This window comes from Bufo bufo, chromosome 5 (assembly GCF_905171765.1).
Source record: "Bufo bufo chromosome 5, aBufBuf1.1, whole genome shotgun sequence".
NCBI classification, from domain to species: Eukaryota; Metazoa; Chordata; class Amphibia; order Anura; family Bufonidae; genus Bufo; species Bufo bufo.
Window position 1 is genome coordinate 109,313,812 of NC_053393.1, and position 14,491 is coordinate 109,328,302.

At 40.9% G+C, this 14,491-nt stretch overlaps 1 protein-coding gene across 1 annotated transcript; it reads right to left on the minus strand.

The window, feature by feature from the left end:
- Positions 1-648: 648 nt before the first annotated feature.
- LOC121001266 (protein spinster homolog 1-like) lies at positions 649-11,993 on the minus strand. The gene is made up of 12 exons (XM_040432258.1): positions 11,957-11,993; positions 11,613-11,678; positions 11,307-11,443; positions 9,950-10,101; positions 9,389-9,458; positions 5,468-5,613; positions 5,227-5,379; positions 4,335-4,524; positions 3,732-3,797; positions 3,467-3,565; positions 1,070-1,241; positions 649-697 (listed from the first exon to the last, which is right to left on the minus strand). The coding sequence occupies exons 1-12, from the start codon at positions 11,976-11,978 to the stop codon at positions 693-695; spliced, it is 1,278 nt and encodes a 425-aa protein (XP_040288192.1). The 5' UTR covers positions 11,979-11,993; the 3' UTR covers positions 649-692.
- Between the last annotated feature and the right edge of the window lie 2,498 nt (positions 11,994-14,491).

The window sequence follows — 14,491 nt, forward strand, 5'->3', positions numbered from 1 at the left end:
AATATATACGGTACCTGATTACCATTGAACATAGAGCAGCAGTTTATTACATAAAAGCAGTAATATGGGAGAAGAAAGAAGATTGTCATTGGTGCTGCCCTGGAGCGTTCTTTATTAGGTCTAGTACATAAGCGTACACATAGGATTACTTGAAAGAATATTGATGACTAAGGACTCATAGGCATGTCATTATTACATAGAGGCAACTGACATATAGCTTTGTTGATAAAGATTGAGCATAACCTGTATTGATTGATGAAATCTCTGCTCATTGTGGGTTAGGAGTGGTCCTAATCAGCGACTGACAACTAACTGTATGCACATTTACTGTATATAGGGAAGGCTCCCAATACCTTCTATGGGACTGCCCACTTGATGCTATATGTAGACATGGAGGGCAACACTAAAATACTAATGTAGCAGGGTAAACACACATGCTTTATGAGACATGTTATCTAAACTAAATGCAACTAAATGTGTTAAGCAATTGCTTTTCAATGGCTTTTGTTTCAGGATAACGCAATGAGTTAAGAATTTTGAGTTAAGAGTGTGTGTGTTACCCCTGCTACATCTGTACATGTAAATTCATGTAAAAAGTCATGTAAAGGTTAACTTACATATACTGTATAATCTAGGGATGCCAATTATGTCTGGAGTGAGATACTCGGCAGGCAGCAGTTGTTGTGGTGGAGCTAGTCTGGAGAAAGGACAAAACGAATGGATAAAGATTAACACAAATGCAACGCTATAGTCACAGCAAGAGCAGTGAAAAGAATACAAGATATTTACTAATCCGTCAAACCCAATAATTAATATAAGTGGAAGTAAATTCCATCCAAAACTACCGACACAGCCCTATAACTAGAGGGGAAGTGGCCAACTGTTATTCACATATGTTATACTAGGTAAGTCATAATGAAGTGCTTTAACAGTAGCTATGTGATTCAACGGTTTTATAGATGGAGGGTGTTACATTAACTTATTAGAAAACTAATGTTAATCCAAGGTGAAACTTAATTTGAATTCTGCAAGAAACAAGAAAGGATAATGGACATATTTCTAGACGTACCTTCAGACTCTGTTTCTGCCTTCTCATGATCCTTTTCTATAAAATGGGCAGTTGCCAAAAAGAAAGCTCCTCCAATCGCCACTACGAAGGAACAAGTCATGAGGGCGTACTCCAGACTGCGATATTTCAGGAGATCCGACTCTGCATATCCTCTTCTGATGAGGTCAGATATCTGAAGATGAGAAGAGATATATAGTTATGTATGACTAGGAAAGACGTGGACTCATTCTTCCAGATGGCAAACCCTGGATACTTCTTAGGAAAACTGGTAGTGAAAAAAAAATATCATTTTAGGAGCAGATGCCTCACTATATTTAGTGGAGGAGTTTCCATCCTTTATCCACATCGGGTCTCATGTTCAAAGTGATGTTCATACAGTATGCCGTATAAAGATCAATATACAGTCAGGTCTGTAAATATTGGGACATCGACACAATTGTAAAAAATTTGGCTCTATACACCACCACAATGGATTTGAAATGAAACGAACAAGATGTGCTTTAACTGCAGACTGTCAGCTTTAATTTGAGGGTATTTACATCCAAATCAGTTGAACAGTGTAGGAATTACAACAGTTTGCATATGTGCCTCCCACTTGTTAAGGAACCAAAAGTAATGGGACAATTGGCTTCTCAGCTGTTTCATGGCCAGGTGTGTGTTATTCCATCATTATCCCAATTATAATGAGCAGATAAAAGGTCCAGAGTTCATTTCAAGTGTGCTATTTGCATTTGGAATCTGTTGCTGTCAACTCTCAAGATGAGATCCAAAGAGCTGTCACTATCAGTGAAGCAAGCCATCATTAGGCTGAAAAAACAAAACAAACCCATCAGAGAGATAGCAAAAACATTAGGCGCGCCCAAAACAACTGTTTGGAACATTGCTAAAAAGAAGGAACGCATCGGTGAGCTCAGCAACACCAAAAGACCCGGAAGACCACGGAAAACAACAGTGGTGGATCACCGAATAATTCTTTCCCTGGTGAAGAAAACACCCTTCACAACAGTTGGCCAGGTCAAGAACACTCTCCAGGAGGTAGGTGTATGTGTGTCAAATTCAACAATCAAGAGAAGACTTCACCAGAGTGAATACAAAGGGTTCACCACAAGATGTAAACCATTGGTGAGCCTCAAAAACAGAAAGGCCAGATTAGAGTTTGCCAAACAACATCTAAAAAAGCCTTCACAGTTCTGGAACAACATCCTATGGACAGATGAGACCAAGATCAACTTGTACCAGAGTGATGGGAAGAGAAGAGTATGGAGAAGGAAAGGAACTGCTCATGATCCTAAGCATACCACCTCATCAGTGAAGCATGGTGGTGGTAGTGTGATGGCGTGGGCATGTATGGCTGCCAATGGAACTGGTTCTCTTGTATTTAATGATGATGTGACTGCTGACAAAAGCAGCAGGATGAATTCTGAAGTGTTTCGGGCAATATTATCTGCTCATATTCAGCCAAATGCTTCAGAACTCATTGAACGGCGATTCACAGTGCAGATGGACAATGACCCAAAGCATACTGCAGAAGCAACCAAAGAGTTTTTTAAGGGAAAGAAGTGGAATGTTATGCAATGGCCAAGTCAGTCACCTGACCTGAATCCGATTGAGCATGCATTTCACTTGCTGAAGACAAAACTGAAGGGAAAATGCCCCAAGAACAAGCAGGAACTGAAGACAGTTGCAGTAAAGGCCTGGCAGAGCATCACCAGGGATGAAACCCAGCGTCTGATAATGTCCATGCGTTCCAGACTTCAGGCTGTAATTGACTGCAAAGGATTTGCAACCAAGTATTAAAAAGTGAAAGTTGGATTTATGATTATTATTCTGTCCCATTACTTTTGGTTCCTAAGGCTCCATTCACACGTCCGCAATGTGTTTTGCGGATACACGGAGACACGGATCCGCAAAACACGGAAAGCGGCAATGTGTGTTCCGCATTTTGCGGACCGCACATTGCCGACATAATAGAATATGCCTGTTCTTGTCCGCAATTACGGACAAGAATAGGACATGTTCTATTTTTTTGCGGAAACGGAAGCACGGATGCGGAAGTGCGGATCTGCAAATGTGGATGCAGACTGCACATTCCGTCCCCATAGAGAATGAATGGGTCCGCACCCTTTCCGCAAAATTGCGGAAAGGATGCGGACCCATTTTGCGGACGTGTGAATGGAGCCTTAACAAGTGGGAGGCACATATGCAAACTGTTGTAATTCTTACACCGATCACCTGATTTGGATGTAAATACCCTCAAATTAAAGCTGACAATCTGCAGTTAAAGCACATCTTGTTCGTTTCATTTCAAATCCATTGTGGTGGTGTATAGAGCCAAAAATGTTAGAATTGTGTCGATGTCCCAATATTTATGGACCTGACTGTATAACAATTACTTACCAGGCCGATGAGAAAAGGGCTTCCAGCAACTCCCAGCAGGTTGGACACTGTAATCTGCATGGACTGGGCTGTAGCTCGTCTTGTGGAAGGCACCACATACTGAAATAAGAGGATATTCTGAGTAAGGAACTCAACAAGTGACCACATATGGAAATAAGTAACCAACAGGATAAGGGGTATTTAATGGGTAGAGCAGGAGAGACAGTAGACTGATTAAATAAATATCATTTTAGCTAAGGTAAGTCCAACATCTTTTGTAACTCACCAGGAGGATGATAGTCACGATGGCCCAGTTGAAGGCTAGTAATGTTCCTGCGATGAATATGAAGATCTGAAGAAAATTAAGATCAGTGAATATACAGTATGTTTTTTTTTTGTGCTTACTTATATTTGGAATGTGGTATCCTTTTGTAAGAATTGGCATTAGCGACACAGCCTTCTCACTGTTTCCTGCAGGCCAGTGACGTCACGACTATTTCTCTGGCCTGGGAGTAGCTCAGTCCCATTCACTTCAATGGGGCTAAGATGTGCCCATAGTTGTGACGTCACTGGCCTGCAGGAAACAGCGAGAAGGCAGCAGAGCTTCTGTGAGTGCCGCTGCCTTCTCATACAGCTGATCAGTGGAGGTCCCAGGTGTCAGACCCATGCCGATCAGATGCTGATGACCTATCCAAAGGATAGATCATCAGTAATAAAAAGATGTAGAACCCCTTTACTTATTATTTTTTATTAATCCATTTATCAACAGTTTTGAAATAAACATTAAATGACAGCCCCCACCATACACTATGATTTCTAGTGCTGATCATCAGTCCTTTGTCCCAGACCCCATAAGAGGACCACAGCAATCTGTACATCAGGCACTTACATAAGTGGCCACAAGGCTGATATTTCCAAAAACCAGAGCCAAGAACAGGAAGGGGGCGGAGATCAGCATTCCACATGCACAAACGATGGGATCGGCACGGGGGTTGACTTTCTTGTATCTTTTGCTTATCTCCACTCCTGCTACAACTCCAAGAATGCCGGAGAGGACTGTAATCGCACCAAAAATCAGACTGAAAAAAAAACATTATGGAGATTAGTAACATGTCTGAGTAGCTTATACCTGATGGGCAGTGTGACCGACACCCTGCTGGCACCTCCATGTGCTGCTCTGATGCTATATTATACACAATTACAAAACTACAACTCTCACCATGTCCTGGGGGTGGTGTAGGCGGTGAGTTACTTATAGCCAAGCTAAAATTTACTCTGATAACACATCACAGTGTTATCTCATGAAAAAAAGCCGTTGTAATCCTTTGAAGAAGCCAAACAACATTTTTTTGCCAATGTTTACTTAACGCGTTAAGGCTCCATTCAGACGTCTGTAGTGTATTGTGGATCCGCAAATTGTGGATCCGCAATACACCCGGCCGATTTCCCCATAGAACTGCCTATTCTTGTCCGCAATTGCGGACAAGAATAGGACATGTTCTATTTTTTTCCGGAGCTGCGGACCGGAAGATCGCGGTCGCGCTACGGATATGCGGATGCGTAGAGCACATAGTGTGCTCTCCGCATCCATTCCTGCCCCACTGAGATTGAATGGGTCTGCACCCGGAACGGATGCGGACCCATTCCACGGACGTGTGAATGGACCCTAACCAATAATTTTAGCTCTGCTACATCTTTACAGTACTTTTCTTTCTTGAGGTAAGGAGGGTGGGAATGGCTACACAGCGAGGAGTATTTACCTACAGTAAATCAGCGCTTACCTGTCATCATATGTGCACACCGCAGTCTGACATGGCTCCTTCTCATGCAAGACATTTCGTGCACGCTCTAAAAAAGAAGGGACCCAGAGGCCAATTGCACTGACGACAAATGTTACAGCCGTAACCCCGAGTGTAGAAAACATAAAGCTTGGACTGCAGAGAGTGAAGAAGGAAGAAGCGTGTAAATCACACAGAAGTCACAGGGACGATCAGTGACAATCACTACACAGAAAACACCTACTTTCTGAACAGCTTCTTCACATCAGACATCCAGCTATTGGAGCACGGTAACTTTATTTTTTTCTTTTTGTCTGTAGCTCCTCTGGGAGGTTCCTTTAGAAAGAAGACCATTAGAAGGACTCCGAGAAGGCCCAGACCAGGGGTGACCTGTAGAAGAAAGAGAAATTGGGGGACATTTATCAATAAGGACGCAAAAAAATACTAACATTACAAAGAAAAAATCGTGATTTGTTTCACCTCATATATCAAAAGGCACACACCACTTTTAAAATGTGACTTTTTAAAATATAATCTCGATTATTCGCTTATTTCTCTTGATTTGCCACAATTTAATGCCAATACCACTTTTGAAGCATATTTGCGACATTTCCAGGGGTAAACTGAGACTTTTGTCTCAGACTCGGGACATTTTTTTTTTTTTTGTTTAACCACTTGCCATCTGGGCCATTTGCCCCCTTCCTGACCAGGCCAAATTTTGCAAAACTGACATATCTCACTTTATGTGGTAATAACTTTGGAACGCCTTTATTTATCCAAGTCATTCGGAGATTGTTTTCTCGTGACACATTGCACTTCATGATAATCATAAATTTGAGTCAAAATATTTCACCTTTATTTATGAAAAAATCCCAAATTTACCCCAAAATTTGAAAAATTCGCAATTTTCTAAATTTCAATTTCTCTGCTTTTAAAACAGAAAGTGATACCTCATAAAATATTTATTATTTAACATTCCCCATATGTCTACTTTATGTTGGCATCATTTTGGAAATGTCATTTTATTTTTTTAGGACGTTAGAAGGCTTAGAAGTTTAGAAGCAATTCTTCAAATGTATAAGAAAATTGCCAAAACCCACTTTATAAGGACCAGTTCAGGTCTGAAGTCACTTTGTGGGGCCTACATAGTGGATACCCCCATAAATGACCCCATTGTAGAAACTACACCCCTCAAGGTATTCAAAACCGATTTTACAAACTTTGTTAACCCTTTAGGCGTTCCACAAGAATTAAAGGAAAATGGAGATCAAATTTTTAAATTTCACTTTTTTGGCAGATTTTCCATTTTAATCAATTTTTTTCTTTAACACATCGATGGTTAACAGCCAAACAAAACTCAATATTTATTACCCAGATTCTGCGGTTTACAGAAACACCCCACATGTGGTCATAAACTGCTGTATGGGCACACGGCAGGGCGCAGAAGAAAAGGAACTCCACATGGTTTTTAGATGCCATGTCCCATTTGAAGCCCCCTGATGCACCCTTACAGTAGAAACTCCCAAGAAGTGACCCCATTTTGGAAACTAGGGGATAAGGTGCCAGTTTTATTAGTACTATTTTTGGGTACATATGATTTTTTGATCATTCATTATAACACTTTATGGGGCAAGGTGACCAAAAAATTGGTTGTTTTAGCACAGTTTCTATTTATTTATTTTTACAGCGTTCATCTGAGGGGTTCAGTCAAGTGACATTTTTATAGAGCAGATCGTTACGGACGTGGCGATACCTAATATGTATACTTTTTCTCATTTATTAAAGTTTAACACAATAATAGCATTTTTGAAACAAAGAAATTATGTTTTAATGTGTCCATGTTCTGAGAGCTATAGTTTTTTTATTTTTTGAGATATTTTCTTATGTAGGGGCTCATTTTTTGCGGGATGAGGTGACGGTTATATTGATACTATTTTGTGGGACATACGCGTTTTTGATCACTTGGTGTTGCACCTTTTGTGATGCAAGGTGACAAAAATTGGTTGTTTTGACACAGTTTTCTTTTTTTTTTTTTACGGTGTTCACCCGAGGGGTTAGATCATGTGATATTTTTGTAGAGCTGGTTTTTACGGATGCGGCAATACCTAATATGTATACTTTTTTTATTTGTTTCACTTTAACACAATAATAGCATTTTTGAAACCAAAAAAATGATGTTTTAGTGTCTCCATGTTCTAAGAGCTATAGTTTTTTTATTTTTTGAGAGATTTTCTTATGTAGGGGCTAATTTTTTGCGGGATGAGGTGACGGTTTTATTGGTACTATTTTGTGGGACATACGCATTTTTGATCACTTGGTGTTGCACCTTTTGTGATGCAAGGTGACAAAAATTGCTTGTTTTGACACAGTTTTTTTTTTTTTTTTTTTACGGTGTTCACCCGAGGGGTTAGGTCATGTGATATTTTTATAGAGCTGTTTTTTACGGACGCGGCAATACCTAATATGTCTATTTTATTTTATTTTTTCTATTTTTACATTTTTTTTTTTATTCCTTACTTGGGAACTTTTTCTTTTTTTACATGTGAAACTTTATTTTTTTTTATTTTTTCAACCCTTTATTTTTTTTATTTTATTTTACACTTTTCGTCCCCCATAAGGTCATACAAGACCTCTGGGGGACATTTACTTCACTTTTTTTTTTCACTGTTGATTTCTCCTGTAACTGGGGCTGACATAGTAGCCCCAGTTACAGGACAAATACACCCCTATAGAGGCTGTACAGCAGCAATCCAGCGCTGTACAGCCTCACAGCAGGGCTGATCGAGGTCTGTGAGAGACCTCACACAGCTCCTGCACACTCCGGTCACGGCGGTCACATGACCGCCGGGCCGGAACAGGAAGCGCATAGCGTGCAGCTGCTATTTCTGAAAGGACGTTCTAAAACGTGCTTTCGGAAATAGACGTCCACCCATAGGACGTTTATATCCTATGGGCGGACGTGAAGCGGTTAATGTCAATTTACTGACAAAACCCTGCTGTTTCGCTTATTGATATTAGATAAAAATAAAGGAATCCTGTTTTAATAATTACATATCACTTGTTCCTACGACGAGTTGGTTTTCTTTTTTTATAAATGTAACTTTGTTAAAAAGTAGCATCTTTCTGCCATAAATGTGACTTTATACCCAAAACACATTAGCTTGCTTAAATGTCCGCAACAATTTGAGCCATATCTGATGATAAGATGATGATAAATTAAACATAATATGCGCAAATTGGATAGCCCCATTTATAACTGGTGTGATGCATTCTTTATGGTGAAAATTCTGTAGACAACAGTCAAAACTCCATCCTTTTTGGCGCATTTTACGTCATAATTCTGGTGCAACATGTCTAGTAAATGTCCCCCATTCTATATTACATATATAGCAGAATTATCACATGCAGGAACGTGACCAGATTCAGGATGAATAATCTATGGATGTAGAAGAAGTTCCATTACATATTGTATGGTAATTAATATTCAAAGGGTAGTGCCATTATCAAATGTTATTTTAATATAATTTAGCATTAAAAAATAGTTTCTCTTGTAATTTACTTTCGGTCGAAAAAACGCTTCAGTTGTTAGATGTTTTCTTTACTTCAATTATAATGGCGTCCCCTAGTGTTTATTCTGTAAAGCAATGTGCACGTCCACCTACTGAGGTGGTCACACATGCTCAATTCCTTCGTTCAACTGCTACCGTCTCTATTAACAGTTATAACAGTGACATGGAGAGAGCTGCAGCCGTATAGGGAGAAAACTGCAGCAAAAAGGATACCCCTGCAAAAAGATACACCCTTTGAGCTGTGATAGAGAGAGAGCTAAGAAAGGACACCCCCCGAGCTGCCGCCCTGAAATAAATCTAGCACAGCAATTGGAGCATTGAATAGTGAGATCTCTGGACCCGTGTGAGGTACAGGGCTGGTTCTAGCTTTGTTAGAAAGAGATTCTCCTGTGCTATATGATGTCTGATTTTCATTGTTTACGTCAACCATGGCATAATCCCTTTAAGGAAATATTTTATTCTAATCTATGATGTGCTGCACAAGGAGATGTCTATGTTAACTTCCATATATCTCTAGGAGCAGTAAGGTCGCTATGTATGAGTTACAGCTGAAGTTTAGAGATTATCCACAGGAGTCCCTCAGGACTATTCCTTACCCGGAAAGCCCAGTGCCAGTCACCTCCTGCAGCACTTGTCACTTTAGATCCAATGATATATCCAAGACCGCTGTAATAAGCAGAAATAAAGGGGTTAATGTAATGTACAGTTGCTTCATTCATCTTCTTGTCATTGGTGTTCTGTGAAGTGAGAAGAGGGAAATGTATGGTTCTTCCTGCAGCCAACATTGTGCTACAAGCTGTTTTATGGCAGTCTGTAGTCCGTAATAGCTGTCCTCAGCTAGAGCTATCTAACATTAAAAAAAAAAAAAAATTTGTCCAAAGCAACCAATTAATAGAGTTTTCTGTTAAGGGAAGTGAATATGGAGTGGGGAAATATTTCCACTGTGGATCCTGCTGAAAAACAATGACAGAATGAGCGTCCTCCAATCTGAAAATCCACAGTGTGCTTGTATGTCTGCACAGTTTCCACTGCATGTGGATGATATGTTCATGACCTTATCCACATGCAGTGTCTTGTAATTTGCGGCAGATTTGCTGGGTAAACCCACCATTAGACAGCTTTTATTAATCTCCCCCATGTTTACACAGGACACTCACCAGCCAACGGGCACAACGAAGTAGAATATGGCAAGCATGCGGCTGCGCTGGTCTGCCACAAAGAGATCGGCAATGATAGAAGGGGCGATCGTGGAAAAACTCGCTTCTCCGGCTCCAATCAGTCCTTTTATCAGCAGAAGAGGTAGGAAATACTGTAAAGACATAAAATACACCAGTGAAGCTTTTGTAAAGTTTTCTTATACATCTGTAATACACCCCGGAACATAAACCATTATTATACACAGTATGATGAGCAGAAAACACGCAGTGCTGGACTGCATAGGAGACACCCCACTACACTAAGCCTTACTCAGGGGAAGGGGGCGTCACATAATATCAGCAGGGTTCATACAATAATACACAGATAGATATGATTCTGCATATAATGCAGATTATCAGCAGCCATCACTGCACTGCAATATACAAATTTGCTGGCAGCACGGCACAGAGAGCAGTAATCAGAAGGGGCCATGTCCAGGCATGGGATTCAGACAGTTCCCTCCAGTTCTCCAGATCCGGTTGTTAAAATTACAACTGGATCAGAGAACCGTGTTACCGTCTGAGTCCCGATCCAGTGCTCTGGCGGTGGCAGGGCAGCTGGAGATGTTCACTTTGTGCACCACTGTAGTTTAGCTCCTTAGTTGGATGGTATGTGTGTGTAGTGTATATATGGTGTATTTATGTATGTGTACCATGTATATGGTTTATTTATGTGTATGTGTGTTGCATATATATGGTGTATGAATATGTAAATATGTATTGTGGTGCCGTGTGTCCACCGTTGAGTAGGAAACCTGTTGTTAAAAATTTAAATCCCACCCCGGGGCATGTGGTGACAAAGGAGAAAGAGGCTGGCCAATGAATGATTTCCTCCTCAGATCGATGGAAGCACTTTCCATGCCTTCTGCATGGCATGCCCCCTTTCTGAATGCAGCCTGTGGTAAGGTGCTGAGGCAGAGTGGGTTACACTGTGACTGGAGTGGCACAACAGTGCCTGATATGAGGTGGAGCACTACGAAGTCACCTACACCAGCCCTGAGGCATTGTTTTTTTATTTCTGTAAGTTTTTACAATTAAGAACTATTAAAAATGGATGGTTGCATTCCTGGGAAAAGGATTCGAGAGGTCTAGTTTCTACTGTATTGTGTTGTATGATACTTTTACTTTATTTTCCTTCACTATCTTGCTATTCTTGGGATCCGTTTTTGGGATCAGTGGGTGTTCGAGAGGTCAAACCCTCACCTATCAGTTATCTATCCCCTTCAAAACTTGGCATAACCTTTTTAATTTTGGATTCGTAGAAGAAATGTTTACTAAGTCTGTATGTTACTACCAATACGATTCATAGTAAACTTACATCGTTGGGGATGAAGGAACTGCACAAGATCATGATGGACCAGAAGGAGATCCCTGCACACATAATGTATTTCCTGTTCCAGCGATCACCGATGTATCCAAAGGCTAAAGAACACAGCATATAGCTGGTGGCGAATACTGAAGGCGAGGGGAAGAGAAGACATGACAGTCAATGTAACACATTATTGCTTAAAGACATAGGGAGACATTTATTAAGCTTGGTATATTGCATGTTGGTCTTAATCTATCCTCCTCTGCTGTCAGATGGGCCTCTAATGAAATTGATTATGAAACTGGGGAAATTTACCTCCGTGCAACAAGCCTGGTCCACTGTCCGTCATGTGAAATGCATCTTGCAGTTTTGGGAGCACACCTGTCAGAACAAATGGGAGAAGAGAACTGTAGATGTAGGTGGTCACTGCCACTTGTATTAAGTTCACAATCTTAGAAAATATCAAGTAACTTTGTAAATGGAGAAATTGCCATGAAATATTTCAAGATGTATGTATGGAATGTAATAAATTACAGGAATAATACTTCGAGGGGGTCAGTGGTAATGATAGTTTTCCACATGGCATGAAGAGTCAGATGTTCTTATTGTTGACACCTTCAACTCTAACGGCCTGATAAACCGTACCCCTCCCCACTTACCTGCCGCACTGAAGCGATCCATGTAGTTGGTGAGATTGATGTAGGATAGAATCACTACAGTAATGATGGAGCGTATGTAAGACACTCCAGTCAGGGCATGCACCTCCTGCGGTTCAGGGATTTCGTCAGTGTCCTCCAGCTCATGTGGAGGAGTTCCTATTGCTTTTTCCTCATCCACATTATCTGAGAGCAATGCGGTTGTTTGTGTGCATTCCTGGAGAGATGTCATGTTCACAAGCATGTAAACACTGGAGATAGACACAAGATGGGAGATGTTAGAGAACATTTATTACTCTTATTATAGTCAGAAGTTCTGATAGTCCAGAATTGAACCACAAGATAACCCAGACTTGTTAATAGAGATGAGCAAATTGATCCTAACTAGGTTTAGGTTTATTACAAATTTGCCAAAAAAGCGTTGGTTTATATTGAATTTCAGATAAACCGCTCAAAAAGGCATCTGCCATTTTAGAGGTCAGAAGACAGAGAAGAAGGCATCTGCCACCAAACAGTGATAATTTACAGAGAGTTTCTGTTAAAAAAAATCTCATAGTGTAGTGACTTATTAAACAGGCTGTTACTACCATCCAATTACCCATAGCCATATGTTTTGCTACCACTTTTACTTTAATAATACTGGCTTGGTGTTAAAGAAATTGAAAGAAGTTGGATATGGTCCTAGGCAACCTCAGAGTGTCATACACGATTTTGCAGGTCACTTCAATTCAGGTCTAATTTATTCTGGCCAAAACAATCAAATTGGAACCAATATAAAATTTGCTCATCTCTGTTTGTCACGTAACAAAATATTATGTCATCACTTTATACTGTGATATACCCGTCTTCCTAGAGGTCTGACATGTTTGATCATCTAGAACCTGTCCAGCGCTATTAATGGCAGATTACAAGGATGTGACTAATACTGTTAGTATCTATCGCATCTCCCTGTCATTGCACCCGCTACATACAAAAAAATGCGCTTTGCCACGAAGTGAATTTATTTGTAAAATTCGACACATCAGCCGAATGTAGTCAAACTTTTTATAAATTCGCTCATCTCTAATTATAATCTGTAGGTCATGTCTCTTCCTGGGAAAGGCTTGCTAGTTCCTTAATCAATGGAAGATTAGACTTACCTTGTTCTCTCTCCACAAGAGGGCGCTAACAATCTCTATATCAAAATCTGCAACACAAGTTATGTGACTGCAACTCACTAGAGAAAGTGAATGGGCCAAGCCATCCGCCTGTTTTATAGGCAGGGGCCAATTGTGACATCATCACCTTGTTCTAAGTATTGTGATTTCATCATCCCTCTTACCTGTCTCTTCAATAGACTTGGCCTATGAAAGTATACTAACCATTAATGTTTATCAGTTCATATTATAAATATTTTATAATATATGAAAAATCTGTAATTATTGTATATCTCCCTGTAGATACTTTTAAAGTCACTAATATCAATGTAAACTGTAAGGAAATAGATTTTATTTTTTTATTTTTTTATTTTTTATTTTCCCTGCAACTACTTCACTGTGTGGGGATCACTGGGAGGTATGATTGTGGTGTTGGTGTATTATAATCTGTAGGTCATGTCTCTTCCTGGGAAAGGCTTGTGTAACACCCCAGAGTTGTGTTACTGCACACCTCTACCCTGCTACTGTCTCCTAAGAGCCTTTACATTTGTCATCTGAAATGATTTTGCTCATGTCTTCACAACTGTGCATTTAAAACTATGTTAAATGTAAATTTCCTTGTAGTTTTCCATGTTCACCAGCAGGTGGCAGCAATGGATTGGTAAGGAGCTAGTTTCAGTTTAGTATATCTAGGCTGGAATGGTTTATTCCAGCTTGGCTCCCCCTCTGTGGAGGTGTGGACTGTTACCACATCCTTCAGCTTGGGTGGAGAAGGAACTTAGGTCAGTGTGCCAGCCACCCCTGTTGGGGAAGGCTGTGTGATAGAGTTCAAGAGATCCCCTGCATAGGGAAGAACAGAGCTCGGCCACGCTACATTAACAACAGAGCAGACACAGCAGGCGCAGGCAGGCTGCACAGCACTGAGCCGGCGGCCGGAGATTCTTTAGAGGAGCGGCAAGCGCTCAGCCGCTCAGGAGGCGCAGCATGAGGGGCGCCGCCGGCCGGCCGAACTTATATAACCAATTTATTAATTTTTTTTACACCACACCGCAACGGGTGCCCCCTGCTAAATGGAGCCCTAGGCGACTGCCTAAGTCGCCTTACTGGTGGCGCCGGCCCTGCTGACAGGAAGTGCTCACTTAGTGTGCACTTTCTTTCAGTCCGGCCGGGTACAGGAAACAAATGCTCCTGTACCGCGGACCGAACAGAGCTCGGCCACGCTACACTAGAGGTGACAATGGAATGGAAATGAGTGACAAGGGGGGGGGATGGAAATGAGTGACAGGGGGGGATGGAAATGAGTGACAAGGGGGGGGATGGAAATGAGTGACAAGGGGGGGATGGAAATGAGAGAAGGGGGGGAGGAAATGAGAGTGAAAAGGGGGGGAATGGAAATGAGAGT